This window comes from Oncorhynchus nerka, linkage group LG11, assembly GCF_034236695.1.
Source record: "Oncorhynchus nerka isolate Pitt River linkage group LG11, Oner_Uvic_2.0, whole genome shotgun sequence".
NCBI lineage: Eukaryota > Metazoa > Chordata > Actinopteri > Salmoniformes > Salmonidae > Oncorhynchus > Oncorhynchus nerka.
In genome coordinates, this window is record NC_088406.1 from 24,474,206 (window position 1) to 24,492,934 (window position 18,729).

The 18,729-nt window shown below is 45.6% G+C and overlaps 2 protein-coding genes across 6 annotated transcripts in view; one reads left to right on the plus strand and one right to left on the minus strand.

The window, feature by feature from the left end:
- Positions 1-18,729, plus strand: part of LOC115117976 (SPRY domain-containing SOCS box protein 4-like) — a 60,099-nt gene that overhangs the window by 36,819 nt on the left and 4,551 nt on the right. For 2 of the 5 annotated variants that reach the window (XM_065024317.1, XM_029646493.2), the window contains one exon: positions 12,374-13,224. In XM_065024317.1, the coding sequence (XP_064880389.1) occupies positions 12,516-13,224 (709 nt within the window). In that variant the 5' untranslated portion in view covers positions 12,374-12,515. Of the gene's footprint in view, positions 1-748; positions 837-2,517; positions 2,669-4,948; positions 5,295-12,373; positions 13,225-18,729 lie in introns of those variants that run through there. The other 3 variants (XM_065024316.1, XM_065024318.1, XM_029646495.2) reach the window with 3 other exon arrangements.
- On the minus strand, positions 11,069-11,515 carry LOC135573871 (octapeptide-repeat protein T2-like). Its single transcript, XM_065024053.1, has one exon. It carries the CDS (start codon positions 11,513-11,515, stop codon positions 11,069-11,071), a length of 447 nt encoding a protein of 148 aa, XP_064880125.1.

Sequence of the window (18,729 nt, forward strand, 5' to 3'; positions counted from 1 at the left end):
TGTCCTTTCTCTCTGACTTACCTTCCCTCTGGTTGATTGGTATTGAGCTATTCCCACTTGGTACAGAATGTCTCCCTGTGTAATGTCACCTGCTTGCCTCGTGTCTGCTGTAGGCAGGTCCACATTGGTTATGTAATGATTAGAGCCTTCAGTCCTGTGATCTTGGCTAAGGTTTGAGGGAATGTCCCGTGCTGAAGCCTATTAAAGTAGCTGTACTGCACATCCAGGTTACTAAAGTTCCTTGCCCTCAACTTTACTAGGTCACTGTTTGACTCTGAATTCCCCTACACTAAACTTTAGTACACTTACATTCCACGTCACTGTCTAGGCCGGTGTCCTGTCTTATTCTACTGGTTGTCTCATGGGGCTCACGAGTGGAGCAGCATCTCAGTGTAGAGTCGTCACTACAATCCCTGGTTCGAATCCAGGCTATCACATCTGGCCGTAATTGGGAGTCCCATAAGGCGGCGCACAATTGGATCAGCGTCGTCTGATTTTGGCCAGGGTAGGCCATCATTGTAAATAAGAATTTGTTCTCAAGTGACTTGCCTAGTTATATAAATGTTAAATAAAGTAAAAAATCTGATCCTCTCCTCCAATCCACTTTAAAGAGAGAGGTGAGGAAACACGGACTAAAGAAGCAAGGATTCGACCGCTAGTGATGTTTCCAGACACGGTCTAATATGTACTGTCCTGATTCTACCTGCTGTCTCGCTGGCCCCCTTCTGTTTCTCCTCAGGAAGTAGGCAGGCCACAGTAAGGTGATTGACCTGTGACCTTTGGACTTGGTGATTTGGTTGTTCGCTGCGGACTCCAGATCTCAGATGAATTAACAGGTGAACTCACATACAACCAGCAGAACACTAGTCTACTAATAATTTGCTCCTTACAGTTGATGGACCCAATTCAACTCCTTCATTGGACATTGACTGCATTCCAGAACCATTCAAAGTGTAAAACGGGCACAAAACAAGAGTGGACTTTGATTACGCATGCTATAAAAACACTACACCTTCTAACAAAAGCAGCAGAGATGAGGTGCTGTTGTTTTATTCAGAGATACTAATAAAAGATCCTGTACATGCCATAATGCCAAATGTTGCTGAGTGCTTTTGATTGTTCATTCCTATTGATGGATTCACCCATGTGCTATTTAATAGATTGTTCCCATTTCTATGACCCAGGGGCCAGGGTGAGGAACCTGATCAGAACTGTTTGGGCTTACTTAACTGCTGGCCCAGGTAACCAGAGCCTTCAGCCTGGGTACTTATTAATATTTGAACAGGGTCCAGCCCAATCAGCTGAAATGCTCTGTAAACATGGAGAGACCGATTTGGGTTTTAACCTACTAGTACCACAGTGACAACACAGTGAGCGCTAGGCTAAGTCACTATACGTCGTCACCGCATTATGAATTACATTCTAAAGCATGATTTATCAATGTACCCCAAGCCCTTTATAAAATGTATAGGAGGTTCTGGCTTCATACACTAGTTCGACCCACGTGGAGCATCAACATGCCACGGTCAGTTCCCAAGCGCTACCCAAACCTGTTTTTCTGGGCTTTTTTGTTGTTGCCTGTAGGGTGATGTGATGACAAGTATCATTGTCTGTAATTTATCCATTGATTTGCCTAACTGTTGGCTGATAGGAGGGATTTTATGAGAGGAGTTGTGAAAGAGTCATCAACAATTGTCACATGCGCCGAATACAACCGGTACCGTGAAATGCTTACTTACAAGCTCTTAACCAACAATGCAGTTCTAGAAATGGAGTTAAGAAAATATTTACTTAAATAAACAAAATTTTAAAAGTAAAATAACAATAACGAGGCCATATAAAGTACCAGTCAAAAGTTGACACACCCACTCATTCCAGGGTTCTTTGTTTTTACTATTATATAAGTTGTAGAGTAGTAGTGAAGGCATCAAAACTATGAAATAACACACGTTTCATGTAGTAACCAAAAAAGTGTAAAACAAATACAAATATATTCGAGATTCTTCAAAGTATCCACCCTTTGCCTTGATGACCCCAAGTTACCTCTGCTGCAGAGGACAAGTTCATTAGTTACCAGCCCCAGAAATTGCAGCCCAATTAAATGCTTCACATAGTTGAAGTAACAGACACATCTCAACATCAACTGTTCAGGGGAGACTGCGTGAATCAGACCTTCATTGTCAAAAGGCTGCAAAGAAACTACTACTAAAGGACACCAATAAGAGGAGACTTGCTTGGACGAAGAAACTCGAGCAATGAACATTAGACCGGTGGAAGTCTGTCCTTTGGTCTGATATTTTTGGTTCCAACCACAGTGTCTTTGAGACGCAGAGTAGGTGAACAGATGATCTTCACGTGTTGGTCTCACCGTGAAGCATGGAGGAGGATGTGTGGGGGTGCTTTGCTGGTGACACTGTCTGTGATTTATTTAATCGGCATAGCTGCCACAGCATTCTGCAGCGATAGGCCAGTCCAAATAGGTGAAAACCAGATGAGGTATCATTTGTTTTTCAACAGGACAATGATCTAACACACCTCCAGGCTGTGTAAGGGTTATTTCACCAAAAAGGAGAGTGATGGAGTGCTACATCAGATGACCTGGCCTCCACAATCACCCGACCTCAACCCAATTGAGATGGTTTGGGAGGAGTTGGACCGCAGAGTGAAGGTAAAGCAGACAACAACTGCTCAGCATATGTGGGAACTCATTCAAGAGCATTCCAGATGAAGCTGGTTGAGAGAATGCCAAGAGTGTGCACAGCTGTCAAGGCAAAGGGTGGCTACTTTGAAGAATCTAAAATCCAAAATGTATTTTGATTTAACAATTTGTTTGGTTACTACATGATTCCATGTTTCATAGATTGAATGTCTTCACACTTTTTCTACAATGTAGAAAATAGTAAAAAAAAAAAAAAACTTGAATGAGTAGGTGTGTCTGAACTTTGACTGGTACTATATGTCCTGCCCTGCTCACCTTGACTAACCTTCATGAATAGCTCCTGTCAGAATGTGTCTTGTTTGGTTGTGAGTGTGTGTACTCAACCCAGTGGATTATGCCTCCAGAATACACCTTGTGCTTACAGTAAAATGACTCCTGCCAAGTCTGACTGGACTTTGAACGAGCGGCTTTGTGTGTATTGGGGCCAGATCTCAACTTCACTATCTGGATCCAACTAGTGGCAATGCACGTACTGGCCCCCAGAGCAGTGCTAAGGTATGATGCCAGCTATTCTGTTATCCAGCTCTATACTGGCCATTCTGCTCTTGGCTGGGTGCATATCTGGAGGAGCTGGATTACTGAAGCAGTGGGTTAGGGGGTGATATTGCGCTCTTCAGTCTCCTTTGTGTATGAGACGGGAATTGATTTGGCCAAATGGCTGCTCATTTACCAGCCCTGGCTGGCCAACCCCCTTTGATCTTTGTTGTAAAGTGATTCATCTTCACTGTCTGTCGGTCTGTATTTAAGAGGAGATAAAAGTAGCACTACTCTTTCAAGATGGCTGTTTGTGATGCGGTGTTGTGAAGGAGATACTCTTTTATAGCTAGCATCCTGCAAGTTTTTTATGTAGTATGTGCACGCACACAGTCTGATCTGTAATCTATTTCTACCATTCCTCTTCCTCTGTTGCTCTTTGACTGCTTTCTCTTTCATCTCCCAACCTTTCCCCCCTCCCCCACTCTGCCTTGTCTTTAGCCATCCTTTTTTTCCTCTCCTTACTCTCTGATCTCTCGCATGATTGCCTTTTCTACTCGCTTCCTGGTGATGGAGTGAATGGAACCTCCAGTAGTAAAACGTATCTCTTTTGTCTCACTCCACCTCCAAATTTCTCTCCCTCTTTCTCTTAATTTCAGTGAATCATGCTGCCTTCTCTGTAAGGGACTGTGCTTTTGACAGTTGTGAAGCAAAGGTTGTAGCTAGCTAGTTGACTGACGTTTGTGGTGAGGGTTGAAATTGACCGGAATGTAAAAACAGTGGCAGTGGCATTGAAAAGGTTTCCAGCCTGTGCTCGGTGCTGTGCTCGGTGCTGTCCTGCTCTGCTCAGACGAGGGGAGGTCTTCTGTCTAACACAGAGGTCATACACACACAGAGCTGCTGTCACTCAACAGGAGCCTATGTCAAAACAAAGCAGAAACAACCGGTTATAGTGTCCTAATGTGCGCTCTCTTACGCAAACTTTTTTTTTATACAGAATGCATTCTAATGTATTAGCAGGTGGTCGTAGAATCTCCCTCTGTGTGTGGTATAGAGACTTGCCTGGACTCTACAGCTTGTGATTTAAGCCACTCCAGATTGAGGAAAGGGCATGGTGAGAGGAATGCCGCTCTGAAGTGTGGGTAGGAGCAGATATGGTGGGAAGGCTTTCTTGTCTCTCAGGGGAGAAACATGAGAGGGAAAGGGGGATGGATAGGCACTGAGAAGGCTAGAGAAGAGGTGGGCATGGTTGCAAAGCTGAATAGTGAGAAGGTTAGGTGGGAGAGGGCTGACATGTTGTTGATATGAACAAGTATGTCATGTTCTCTCCATACTTGTAAGGTTATGTGTCTGTGAGAGGAGGAGTAACATGATACAGCTCTCCCACCATCATTGAGCCCTCCCTCTTTCTCCCTTAGTTTCCCTCTATTCAGTCTCTCCTACTGAAGGAACACTACAGAGCATTCTCTCTTTCCCTCACTCCTAATGAGGCTGCCTTCGCAGCAACCAGGAAAGTACAGTCCAGCCAAGGTTGCTTTCCACTCTGAGTTCTGGAAGGTTTGGTCAGTGGCATGTCCACAGAACCTTTACCCAAAAACAACCGCTCTGATTCTCTACTCTCTATTCACTTCTCATTTTTCATCGTCCTCAGGACTGGCCTATTGCATCAGTCACTTAGTCAGTGAGGGACTGTTTACCAGTCTCTTTGTTCTCTTTCCTGCTCTTTTGCTTTGTTCCATCGCTCTACTTGAAGCACAGAGCGAAAGAGAGACTGGGGTGTTTTCTAATAGTTGGGAAAGACTTTCTGTGGCCTTATGCTTAGCCACCTCCCTCGCTCATTCCCCCCCTTTCTCCTTGCAGTGGCTGTTTTCCTGTCGTAGCTGGGAACTGACTGAGGCAAGACTGTTTTCCTGTTGTGGCGTCACTTACTGACATTTCTATTCTATTTCTCACTTTCTGTATTTCTCTCTCAATCCACTATTCTGGCCAAAGTTCGACAAGGCTTTTAGGATTTCCTCTCTCCTCTAGTGTTTGCGTACACATTGCCTTGAGTCGTGAGAAATCTAATTGCTGACACCAGCTTGACCTTGGATATCGCATGGTAAGAAGTTTCTCTCATTCTGTTTCTTTCTCCATGTTGGCGCTTGCTCTCCCTCGCTCGCTCTCCTTGTCTTTCTCTGACTCGCTTTGTCTCTAGCTCTCTGTGTGTGGCACAGTTGTGTTCAAGCAAGGTTGTGCTAGCATGTTATAGGGACTCAGTATGGGAAATATAAAATGAAGGGAGCTGTGTGGTACTCTAGCATTCCACAGCTGTTTGGCACACAGAGAGCAAGAGAAGCCATTTCCTGTAGGTTTGGGGTTACACAAGTCTGGAGAGTAGGAGAGTCACTGTCTTTTCTGTCCTGTGAGATGACGTGCGCTGCTTTTTTAACAGTAAGCAGTAAAGCACACTCATTATCAGGATGTTATGCTCTGTCTTGAAGTATTGGATCTCACTGTAACAGTATCTTATGGTTTGTTGTCGTACTTGCACTATGGTAGTGGATTCCACCTTGGCTCTCTCACTGTAACAGTATCTTATGGTTTGTTGTCGTACTTGCACTATGGTAGTGGATTTCACCTTGGCTCTCTCACTGTAACAGTATCTTATGGTTTGTTGTCGTACTTGCACTATGGTAGTGGAGTATTATTCAGTCTCACAGTAAATCCCTCAGTGTTGTATTTTTAAGTTGCTGTTAGAGCAAGTAATATTTGTGTTAGGTGGAGTGTGTACGACTACTGATGTGCTCACCCTATCACTAACGCAGTTCGTTCACACCTCTGTGTGTGTCCGCTAGTCCTGGCTCAGATGGACTGGATCACTAAAATAGCTCAAACTCTGCCCACCTTTTGTGTGACATTGGAGTTATCCTCAGAATCTCACATTAATAAGTGTAACCCCTCATCTTCCAATACGCCCACATATCACAGGTGTTTTCCCCTCTGCTCAATAGTCATTTCTAGAGGTTTTTCTCCAGTGGCGTTGTATTGATCCCCGGCCAGCCAATGGCCCACGACACAGACAACAACACAATACAATGGGAAACCATTTACTCTTGAGTTAGGACTGTGTGACGGTTATCTGCTGCTCCACAAAGCACATTTGATGGAGGGGAGGAACAGGGGAGGGAGGGAGGCACAACAATCTTGGCGCCAAGTGATAGCACGTGGCTGAGAGAAAGGTGTGCTAAGGGGACAGATATGATAGGATGTATGGGAACAAAGGGTTGCTAGCAAAGGCATGCACGGTTTTAAATCCACTTAGAATCAGATAATGTGCTATTTATTAGCTCTATAACTCAGATGGCGTGCATGTGGAAAACTGCATGTCTGCATGTGTCGGTTCAAAGCTGCTGTCACTCCTTTGATCTTGTCTGCTATAATGCGCCTGCAAGGCATGTATGAGTCTCTGTGTGGCCTTGTATTGTCCTGCCAGTCTCTGTATTTGCTATGCTAACAATGACACTGCCAACGCCAACCAGCTCTTCTCACCTATACTAACAGAGGAGAGGTGTACCAGAATAACTAGTGATGTTCATATTCCTCTGATTTCTCTACTTTGCTCATCATCCCTGCCTCCTGTACCCATCTCTTCCCCCTTCCTGTAATCTCCCTCCTCTCGCCTCTGTTCATCACTCCAGATTTCCTCCATTAAGGTATGGACACTTCAAATTAAATCAAATGTTATTAGTCACATGCGACAAATACAACAGGTGTAGACTTTACAGTGAAATGCTTACTTACGAGCCCCTAACCAACAATGCAGTTGAAATAAAAGTAACAAGTAATTAAAGAGCAGCAGTAAAATAACAATAGAGAGACTATAGACGGGGGGTACCGGTACAGAGTCAATGTGCGGGGGCACTTGTTGAGGTAATATGTACATGTAAGTAGAGTTATTAAAGTGACTATGCATAGATGATACGAGTAGCAGCTGTGTTAAAGGAGGGGGGGTACAATGCAAATAGTCTGGGTAGCCATTTGATTAGATGTTCAGGAGTCTTATGGCTTTGGGGTGGAAGCTGTTTAGAAGCCTCTTGGACCTAGACTTGGCTTCCGGTACCGCTTGCCATACGGTAACAGTCTATGACTAGGGTGGCTGGAGTCTTTGACAATTTTTAGGTCCTTCCTCTGACACTGCCTGGTATAGAGGTCTTGGATGGCAGGAAGCTTGGCCCTGGTGATGTACTGGGCCATACGCACTACCCTCTGTAGAGCCTTGCGGTCGGAGGCCGAGCAGTTGCCATACCAGGCATTGATGCATCCAGTCAGGATGCTCTCGATAGTGCAGCTGTAGAACCTTTTTGAGGATCTGAGGACCTATGCCAAATCCTTTCAGTCTTCTGAGGGGGAATAGGTTTTGTTGTGCTCGCTTCACAACTGTCTTGGTGTGCCTGGACCATGTTAGTTAGTTTGTTGGTGATGTGGACACCAAGGAACTTGAAGCTCTCAACCAGCTCCACTACAGCCACGTCGATGAGAATGGGGGCGTGCTTGGTCCTCTTTTTCCTGTAGTCCACATCTCCTTTGTCTTGATCATGTTGAGGGAGAGGTTGTTATCCTGGCACCATGCAGCCAGTCTCGTCGTTGTCGGTGAGTAAACAGGGAGTACAGGAGGGGACTGAGCACGCACCCCTGAGTGGCCCCTGTGAGGATCCCTGGGAGGATCAGCGTGGCAGATGTGTTGTTACCTACCCTTATCACCTGGGGGCGGCCTGTTGGGATGTCCAGGATCCAGTTGCAGAGGGAGGCGTTTAGCCCCAGAGTCCTTAGCTTATTGATGAGCTTTGACGGCACTATGGTGTTGACCGCTGAGCTAAGGTCAATGAATAGCATTCTCATTGAGGGGTTCCATTTGTCTAGGTGGGAAAGGGCAGTGTGGAGTGCAATAGAGATTGCATGATCTGTTAGGGCGGTATGTAAATTGGAGTGGGTCTAGGGTTTCTGGAATAATGGTGACGTGAGCCATGACCAGCCTTTCAAAGCACTTCATGGCTACAGACGTGAGTGCTACGGGTCAGTAGTCATTTAGGCAGGTTACCTTAGTGTTCTTGGGCACAGGGACTATGGCGGTCTCCTTAAAACATGTTGGTGTTATAGACTTGGACAGGGAGAGGTTTAAAATGTCAGTGAAGATGCTTGCCAATGGTCAGCGCATGCTCATAGTACACATCCTGGTAATCAGTCTGGCCTTGTGAATGTTGACCTGTTTACAGGTCTTACTCATATCGGCTGCAGAGAACGTGATCACACAGTCTTCTGGAACAGCTGGTGCTCTCATGCACGTTTCAGTGTTACTTGCCTCGAAGCGAACATAGAAGTAGTTTAGCTCGTCTGATAGGCTCGTGTCACTGGGCAGTTCTCGGCTGTGCTTCCCTTTTGTAGTCTGTAATGGTTTGCAAGCCCTTCCACGTCCAACGAGTGCCAGAGCCGGTGTAGTACAATTCGATCTTAGTCCTGTATTGATGCTTTGCCCGTTTGATGGTTCATCAGAGGGCATAGCAAGATTTCTCATTAGCTTCCGGGTTACAGTCCCACTCCTTGAAAGCGGCAGCTCTAGCCTTTAGCTCAGTGCAGGTGTTGCCTGTAATCCATGGCTTCTGGTTGGGGTATGTACGTACGGTCACTGTGGGGATGACGTCATCGATGCACTTATTGATGAAGCCAAACACTGATGTGGTGTACTCTTCAATGACATCAAAGAAATCCTGGGACATATTCCAGCCTGTACTAGCAAAACAGACCTGTAGCTTTTCATCTGACCACTTTTCTTATTGATCAAGTCACTGGTGCTTCCTGCTTTAAATTTTTTGCCTGTATGTCGGAATCAAGATACATTTATGGTCATATTTGCCAAATAGGGGATGAGGGAGCTGTATGCGTTGTATGCGTCTCTATGTGTGGAGTAAAGGTGGTCCAGTGGATTTAAAAAAAAATATATATATATATATATATTTTTTTTTTACAAATGTTTCTCTTTAGTTGCACATCTTAACATGCTGATAGAAATTTGGTAAGATGGATTTATGTTTCCCTGTATTAAAGTCCTCGGCTACTAAGAGCGCCGCCTCTGGGTGAGCGTTTTCTTGTTGGCTTATAGTGGAATACAGCTCATTCAGTGCGGTCTTAGTGCCAGCATCAGTCTGTGGTGGTATGTAGACAGTTACGAAAAATGCAGATGAAAACTCTCTAGGTAGATAGTGTGGTCTACAGCTTATCATTAAAAACTCTACCTTAGGTGAGCAAAACTTTGAGACTTTCTTAGATATCGTGCACCAGCTGTTATTTACAAAAATACATAGTCTGCTGACCTTTGTCTTACCAGACGCCTCTGTTCTGTCCTGCCGATACAGCGTATAACCAGCCATCTGTATGTTGATATTGTCGTCGTTCAGCCAGTACCCCGTGAAGTATAAGTTATTCATTTGGAATGTCCCATTGGTAGTTTAATCTTCCGCGTAGGTCATCGATTTTATTTTCCAAAGATTGCACGTTTGCGTGGGGGTTTATTCAATCGCCTATGAATTCTCAGAAGGCAGCCCGCCCTCTGGCCCCCTTTTCTCCTCCTCCTCATGCAAATGACGGGATCTGGGCCTGTTCCCAGGAAAGCAGTATATCATTGACGTTGTGGTGCTCGTCGGACTCTGCCAGTCCGTGGTGAATAATTGCAGTTTGGATGTCCAGAAGTTATTTTCGGTCATAAGAGACGGTAGCAGCAACATTATGTACAAAATATGTTAGAAGCAACGCAAAAAACACAATTCATTAGGAATACGTAAAACGTCAGCCTTGTTCTCTGGCGCCATCTTGCAGACTTAGCACCTCTGTTCAGAGTGCCAGCCGTAATTTATAAACAGATTTCTACATGTAGAATCACACGAAAATATTGGCAGTCAGACGCCCACCGGTGGGTGGTCCCTAAAACTAATGTTGAACAAACGGCAAATGAGCTGCAGATTGACATTTGTTGTAGTGGGTGCGCTCTTACACTCTCACACCCATCTCCTCCCTTGCACCCATCTCCTATCCTCCACAGCTCATTGAAGAGGACAGAGGCCCAGATTAGTATAAAACACCAGATGGTTTGGTGTGTGTGCCTTCACACACTGGCCACAGGGGTCAAGAGAACACTCACAACACGCATACAGAGAGACATTACTTCATTCACAGGATGGAGAGACCGACACACACCAGCAGCACATAGGCTCAGAAGTGTGTGCACGCGCGTTGCTAATGCTATTGACATGTGACTGCAGACATCTTGGTAATGAAGTTGAGATCAGCAGGAGAGAATGTCACTCCTTTTCCATTCAATGTTTGTCATCTAATTGTCTGCCTTGATGTTTCTCCCCCCAGGGGTCATAAGATGACGAGTAGCTTCCCTCAGACGAGACAAGCCACTTAACCCGTCTTTAGCACTATCTCCGTCAGCAAGTGTCTGCATGTCATACAACACAGTGTGATCAGTGAGTCTCAGTGGGCCTCATTGCGTTATGCGTTGTGGTAAATAGGACCCTTCATTCCAGCACAAATGGCACCATGAGTCATTTATAAACTTATAAATGAATTAATATGTAATCAAATCACATATTATTGGTCACATACACGTGTTTAGCAGATGTTATTGCGGATGTGGCGAAATGCTTGTGTTTCTGGTGCCAACAGTGCAGTAATATCTAACAAGTATTGTCTAACAATTTCACAATGTACACAAATCTAATGTAAATGGAAGATGTAGCTTTAATTTGTATAGAGAGAGACAGTGCAATGCAGATGAGGTTTGAAACACACTGGCACATGTGTATTGCTTCGCACAGACAGTAGTTTCAGTGTTTGTTATGTGGTTATTAAATTCTGGACCTGGCTTGCCTCCTCTGCCTCTCCTCCTCTGCCTCTCCTCCTCTGCCTCTCCTCCTCTGCCTCTCCTCCTCTGCCTCGCCTCCTCTTCTCGCCTCCTCTTCTTCGCCTCCTTCGCCTCGCCTCCTCCGCCTCGCCTCCTCCGCCTCGTCTCCTCCGCCTCGCCTCCTCCGCCTCGCCTCCTCCGCCCCGCCTCCTCCGCCCCGCCTCCTCTGCCTCGCCTCCTCTGCCTCGCCGCCTCTTCTTCGCCTCCTCTTCTTTGCCTCCTCTGCCCCGCCTCCTCTGCCTCGCCTCCTCTTCTTCGCCTCCTCTGCCCCGCCTCCTCTGCCCCGCCTCCTCTGCCTCGCCTCCTCTTCTTCGCCTCCTCTGCCTCACCTGCTCTGTCTCCCCCTGGTGTTTGGGTTGAATGTGACCGCTTCCCGCCATTGTGTCCCAGCAGCAGCTCAGCTCTCTCAGGGAGTTGCAGGTTGCCAGTTAAGTGTTCTCTCTCTCTCTGTTCTCTATAAGTGGAGTGGGTCTCTTTCCTCAAACAGGGAGGGAGTATTTGAAACGGGACATTTTGGAACAGGTGGAAACAGATGGAAGTCGGTGGGTTTTTGGGAAATGTAGTGGCAGGGTGAATGTGCCAGAGATAGTTATGTAAAATCTGTGGCACGGTAACTGACTGTTTTGACATCTTTGTGGAATGATTTCCCAAATCTTTTTGGTCTTGTTTAGTCTCCACCCAGAGGAATGTTAGTGTTCCATCTAGAATATCCTTCATTTTTAAGAACACACAAAGGCCTTTTCATTGTGTGCATGTGAGTGACCCAACGTTTGTCATGGTGTGTTTTGTTATACAGTGTTTGGTCTTCTCTGTTCAGTATCTGGTAAGTGTGTGGTTGAGTGACTACGTTTCTGGGGTGGTGGGGCAGTCTCCTCTTGTTTGGTGTGTAGTTTGAACGTTCATGTCTGGTGCCCTTGGAGTGTGAGGCTGCTCAGATGTTCCCTCTTCTTCCAGAGGGCTGGTAGGAACCACAGGATTTCAGACTGGTACACCTTTCTTTCGTGTCTTCCTCCCCCTCTACTCTTCTGATGCGTTGTGTTTTTAATTTGGGTGAAGGAAGCCTTTTGCAGCTGCATTAGCCTGTCTGTCTGAGAGTTACATTTTCAATATGTGAGGAAAAGGGCTTAAAAAAAAAAAAAGTTGTCTTCGCACAGCTGCTGTGTGTAACATGAGTTTGGGAAAGTGAGAATATGTCATGATAAAGTCAAGTAATGTTTTCCTCTTTGTCTCTCCTCTAGTTGCGAGTTTCCTCTGACAGTGGACTGAGTGTCTCTGTGAGCGTCTCTCAGCCTGGGACGACTGCTCTTCTGGCCACAGTGTCCATGAGGTAACGGCGGGAAGCCCCATACTACCCTCGCTCCACCCCCCCCCCCTGCAGCGATGGGTCAGAAGATCTCAGGCAGCATCAAGTCAGTGGACGCACGGGGTGAGCCTTCATACCGGCCGGTCCGCCGTGAGCTGCGGGGTCCAGACTTCTGCCGGCCTCCTCGTTTGGACCTGCTTCTGGACATGCCCCCTGCGACCTCTGACCTGCAGCTCCACCACGCATGGAACCCCGAAGACCGCTCGCTCAACGTCTTTGTCAAGGAGGATGACAAGCTGACCTTCCACCGCCACCCGGTGGCCCAGAGCACCGACTGCATCCGCGGCCAGGTGGGCTACACACGGGGGCTCCATGTCTGGCGGATCCACTGGCCGGTGAGACAACGAGGAACACACGCTGTCGTAGGGGTGGGCACGGCTGACGCTCTTCTACACTCTGTGGGTTACACGGCCCTGGTGGGTTCGGACTGTGAGTCGTGGGGCTGGGACTTGGGCCGGAACAGACTCTACCACGACAGTAAGAACCGGCCGGCCTCCACCTCGGCACCAACATACCCGTGTTTCCTGGAGGCAGACGAGTCGTTTGTTCTGCCAGATGCCCTGCTGGTGGTGCTGGACATGGACGAGGGCTCACTCAGCTTCATGGTGGACGGCCAGTACCTGGGCGTGGCCTTCAGAGGGTTAAAGGGCAGGAGGCTGTACCCTATCGTCAGCGCCGTGTGGGGACACTGTGAGGTCTCCATCCGCTACGTCAATGGACTGGATCGTAAGTCAATGTCCTTATGCCTTGACAGTGGGAAACCTCTCTCTCTCTGGCTGTTTTGCCTTCTGTTTGTTCTGTCTACATTATATTGTGGGGTTTTCTGTAGTCTGTGCTGTGGTTTTGCATACCTCAGTCAGCATAGCATACTCTGACAAGGCTATGTATTCTCTAATACTGTAGCTCAAAGCAACTATAATATCAGCAAGTCAATGCTGCATTATGCCTTGAGGGCGCTCACTTTCCTTTCTCTCTGGCTCTTGTTTAGAAAACAATAAAGCACAATGTCAAAACCCAGTGACTCATACACCCATACTCTCCCCATCTCTGAATATAAAACCAAGTTGGAGCGATCGCTTTTCATTGTTTACTGTGTTGATGAGGGGAGGCAGGCGGGACGAGGGAGGCGTCTGTAGGAAATGTTGAACAGCACAATTATATTGTGTTTGGAGCTGGGGCTTATTTTAGAAGTGCTGAGGCAACCTCTCGCCCAGGGGAGATTTCTGATGAATCGACATGCGCAGAGCACATGAATATGACCAGTGGGAGGGTTGGAAAGATGGAGGGACAGAGCTGGAGGAAAAAAGAGAATGGGGGAAAGGGAGGGAGTGAGATGAAGTGGTTAAGGTTAATAATTATAAATTCAACTTATAGTGCTCTTTATTACAATTTCATAGCACTTTATTAAGCAACAACAAAACAAAATAATGCAATTTTGTAAAACAGTAGATGGACTGTCATGGCAGGCAGGGTAGTTAGTTAATGGCTTGCATAGTCGGTGCCAGGAGGAAGGCTAAAGTAGAGGCAGTTCAGAGATGAAATGGAGGGAGGTCACATCCAGGGGGTTTCAGATTGGTCCAGAGCCGTTCATCAGGGCGCCCTTGCTGTCGCTGATGCAGCGCTTCTCAGTAGTACTCTCTGAAGCCAGACTCCATGGGTAGAACCCCTCCACTACCGATGTGTAGCACCCACCTGGGTGAAGCTACGACACTCAGGAAGGTGTCAGAGAAGCACACTGCACATCAGTCCAGAACAGTCCTCCCTGACGCTAACCACTGGAGACAACTACTGAAAAAGGTTGAAGGAGAAAGATATTTGGATGTAATCATCTGTGTGTCTGTCAGTCAGTCATGGGTTTTGGACATAATGGACTGGAGACGATGAGGCTATGTGTTGACAGACAGTAAGTGACCGTTTCCTCACTAGGTTAGTCCCAGAGACTCTGTCTGAATAATACTGTAGTAGTGACAGCCTGAGCATGGAGATGCTGTATACCAGTGGTGGCTTACCTTCCTCCTGCAGACCTACTGGATACTGAGATTCTACCAATCAGCTGCTCATCAGGACCTAGATTAGCTGCATCAGCTGTGTTGGAGCTAGAGTTGGCCACTGGTCTCTGTCAATCTATAGCCTCCCGTACACTAATCAGTGGCATGTCAGTACAGCGAGACTAGCTGATAGTGTTTTATACTTCAGACTGCCTGGGTTGACTGTATACAGTTCTGTGTGCAGTTACTGCCTCTGCTACTGTGGAGAGAAAGTGGGGGAGGGCCTGCTGGTGTGTGTTTCTTGGCTCTGATCTATAAAAAGATGTCTTTACCCATAGTAAGCTTACCCATAAGCTCTCTCCTCAGTCAACCCCCCCCTTAGACGGTCAGACATTAACTACTAATTTTCATGGCCGCAAGCCAGGTGTTTGTGTGAGTTCACGGAAGAGAGCCAGGAGTGGAGTAATTGTGGAGGCAGTCCCAGTGTGGCGCAGAGCTCAATGTCTCGCCTTGCGAAGGAAGGTGTGTGTGTGTATGTGTGTGTGTATTGTGCCCCATACAGGCACCCTCTGTTGCATGGTTTTCTTGTCTCTATCTCAGACCAACACACTGGGCTGTTTTGTGTGGAACGTGTGACATTAATGCATTATTCTATAGCCCATTAGAACACAAGCCCTATTCTTCATCAACTGGTTTACTTTCAAGAGGACAAAGGAGGGGTTTTAGTGTTGGTTTATTATAGGGCATGGGGTTGTCTCACTCTCCCCCCTTCTATTTCTCTCTACCCTCCCTCACAATATCCCTCTATTTCTCCAGCTCTCTCCCCCCTCTGCTGTGTTTTCCCAAACTAAATGAAGATAGTGGAAAGTTAAGGGAATGAAGTTTTATAATGTAAGAGAAGCTAATGGAAGCAGCTTCTGAAGCATAACTCTGTCCACCCCACGTCCTTGCTTTGTCACAACTCTGTAGCCTCATTATGTAGGAGTCCTGTGTTTGTCATCTTCTCTCTACACTGATGTTAATAGTATTTATTTGTTCTGTAGGAATGCTCCAGAGGAAAGCATGGTATATTATAAATTGGGTAGTTTGGGTACTGGATGCTATTATGGCTGAAACAGCACTTCAGCCAGAGGTATATCAGACAATAAACCACTGGTCTGATGCATGAATTCTATTTATCTTAGTAATCAGTTTATAATAGTAATAAGGCACATCAGGGGTGTCTGAGAACAGCCCTTACCACACCCTCTCTGGCCTTATTGCTTAATTATGCTTTGGAAATGGGGCACACGCACAGGAACATGGAGACAGTTTATGAGTATGCATACACTGAGATGCCAGGCATTGGCTTGTATTCCCCAAGGTAGCTTCTCCATGTTTCTGTTTTAGATGCACTGTGGTAAAGGAGTCTTCTCTTTCTTTTGCAATAAAATCATGTGAAGAGAGATGTCCCTCCACTTTTCCATCACTTTCTCAAATTGTCCCTTAACCTCTTGCGACGAGCAATCCCGTAACCGGGATCCTATTTATAGCCTCAAGCTCATTACCATAACGCAACGTTAACTATTCATGAAAATCGCAAATGAAATGAAATAAATATATTAGCTCTCAAGCTTAGCCTTTTGTTAACAACACTGTCATCTCAGATTTTCAAAATATGCTTTTGAACCATAGCTAAACAAACATTTGTGTAAGAGTATTGATAGCTAGCATAGCATTAAGCCTAGCATTCAGCATGCAACATTTTCACAAAAACAAGAAAAGCATTCAAATAAAATCATTTACCTTTGAAGAACTTCAGATGTTTTCAATGAGGAGACTCTCAGTTAGATAGCAAATGTTCAGTTTTTCCAAAAATATTATTTGTGTAGGACAAATCGCTCCGTTTTGTTCATCACGTTTGGGTAAGAAAAAAACCCGAAAATTAAGTCATTTACAACGCGAACTTTTTTCCAAATTAACTCCATAATATCGACAGAAACATGGCAAACGTTGTTTAGAATCAATCCTCAAGGTGTTTTTCACATATCTATCGATGATAAATCATTCGTGGCAGTTGACTTTCTCCTCTGAAGAAAATGGAAACGCGCATGGAGCTGGAGATTACGCAATAATTTTGACGGAGGACACCGGGCGGACACCTGGTAAATGTAGTCTCTTATGGTCAATCTTCCAATGATATGCCTACAAATATGTCACAATGCTGCAGACACCTTGGGGAAACGACAGAAAGTGCAGGCTTATTCCTGGCGCATTCACAGCCATATAAGGAGACATTGGTGGAACACAGCGCATTCAAAATCTGGACCATTTCCTGTATGAAATTTCATCTTGGTTTCGCCTTTAGCATTAGTTCTGGGGCACTCACAGATAATATCTTTGCAGTTTTGGAAACGTCAGAGTTTTCTTTCCAAAGCTGTCAATTACATGCATAGTCAAGCATTTTTTCGTGGCAAAATATCTTGTTTAAAACGGGAACGTTTTTTATCCTAAAATTAAAACTCGAAGAAGTTAACACAGTTAATGCAATTCTCTGATCCTGTCTTTCTCAGCGAACACATAGTTTCTTCTCCACACGACTTTCACACTGATAGAAGCTTTATTGATTTCTTTAGTGTTTCTGTTGCTCCATAAAGCCTGTAAATAGAAAACAATAGGAGAGGGGGGATCAGGCTGTCCTGCTAGCTATATTCTAATAGCACTGTTCTTCACATACCAAAATGGCACAACACTACAGCCATAGGGAGGCTACCAGCAGCCAAACTCATTCAGAGCTTAACAAGAGAATAACAAGAGGTGAGCACTTTGCAAAACCTCTGTTACAAATGCACACCATTTCATGCTGGCTCTTTCTCTCACTCGCTCTCTCCCCCGATATCTCTTTCTCACTCACTCCCATTTGTTTACCCTCAAATCCTGCTTCAATATTTACACTTCTGATCATGTAGGGGAGTTGCCGTAGAAACCGTTTAGCTGAATGGGGAGAGGAGACGTTACAGCAAGTGCTGGCTTGGGGAGGGAGATTTAGGCTGGGGATGGTGTGTTGGCTGGGACTGGATCATCTTGGTTGTGAATGGAGATTCCTCTTGTTTGGAGCCATGAAACTCTGCTGTAAGTCTCCTGATAGTGTGGAGAATAGATTCACAGACAGTGAGTACGTTTACATGAACACTAATAATTCGATATTAAACTGATTATGTCAGCAGGCCGAGTATGGTAATAGTCACAAACACCTTACTCTGCTTATCTGAATTGGTTTAATGTCAAAATCGAGGTAAGCATACAGCGATTTTAAACACACATTTTATTTTGCGATCTTTAGACTGATTAGGACACGTAAACCGCTTAATCAGCGTTCCAGTGGTGTGTTTGATCTGCACATGTGCCAGCACCGGGTATTGCAAGCCTCCCTCTTATGCACGAGTGAAGTGAGTTTGGAAAAGCAGAGTGTGCATCTTTAGAAATAGTTTTCAGATACAAACTTTATATGTCCGAACTCTGAATATAATAGGCTTCGCAAAAATAACATTGTCACTGTGGTAGAACGTTTATTTTCATTGGGGATTTACTGCTGTCAACAGGATTATTAGGGAAATAGTTATTCTTGCAAAGTATGTAAACGTTTTAAACAAACTATTATATTAATCTGACTATCCACAATAATGGTGTTGTGTGCATGTAACCGTACTCAATGCCTTGCAGAGGTATAGCAGGCTTTATTATGCTGAGGACCTGAGTGTATAGGGGCACTGCAGGGGTCAGTGGCTAAATGGACTGGATCGTTTGCTTCTGTCTGGGGATCAGTGGCTAAATGGACTGGATCATTTGCTTCTGTCTGGGGATCAGTGGCTAAATGGACTGGATCATTTGCTTCTGTCTGGGGATCAGTGGCTAAATGGACTGGATCGTTTGCTTCTGTCTGGGGATCAGTGGCTAAATGGACTGGACCATTTGCTTCTGTCTGGGGATCAGTGGCTAAATGGACTGGATCATTTGCTTCTGTCTGGGGATCAGTGGCTAAATGGACTGGATCATTTGCTTCTGTCTGGGGATCAGTGGCTGGGACATTTGGTTCTGTCTGGTAATAAAGCGCCAACGGACGACTGGTGTCCGTTAGTTCAGTGAACAATTGGATTCAGCTGAAGTCAGCGATTCAATTTGGACACTGGCATTTCCAATTTGAGAGAGGCTGAGGCTTGCCCTTTCTCTTGCTCTCTCTCTTCCTCACTGCTGTTTCCATTCG

Coding starts and splice junctions, on each gene's coding strand:
- LOC135573871 (XM_065024053.1), bottom strand. CDS start 11,515: ATGGCGGGAAGCGGTCACATTCAACCCAAACACCAGGGGGAGACAGAG.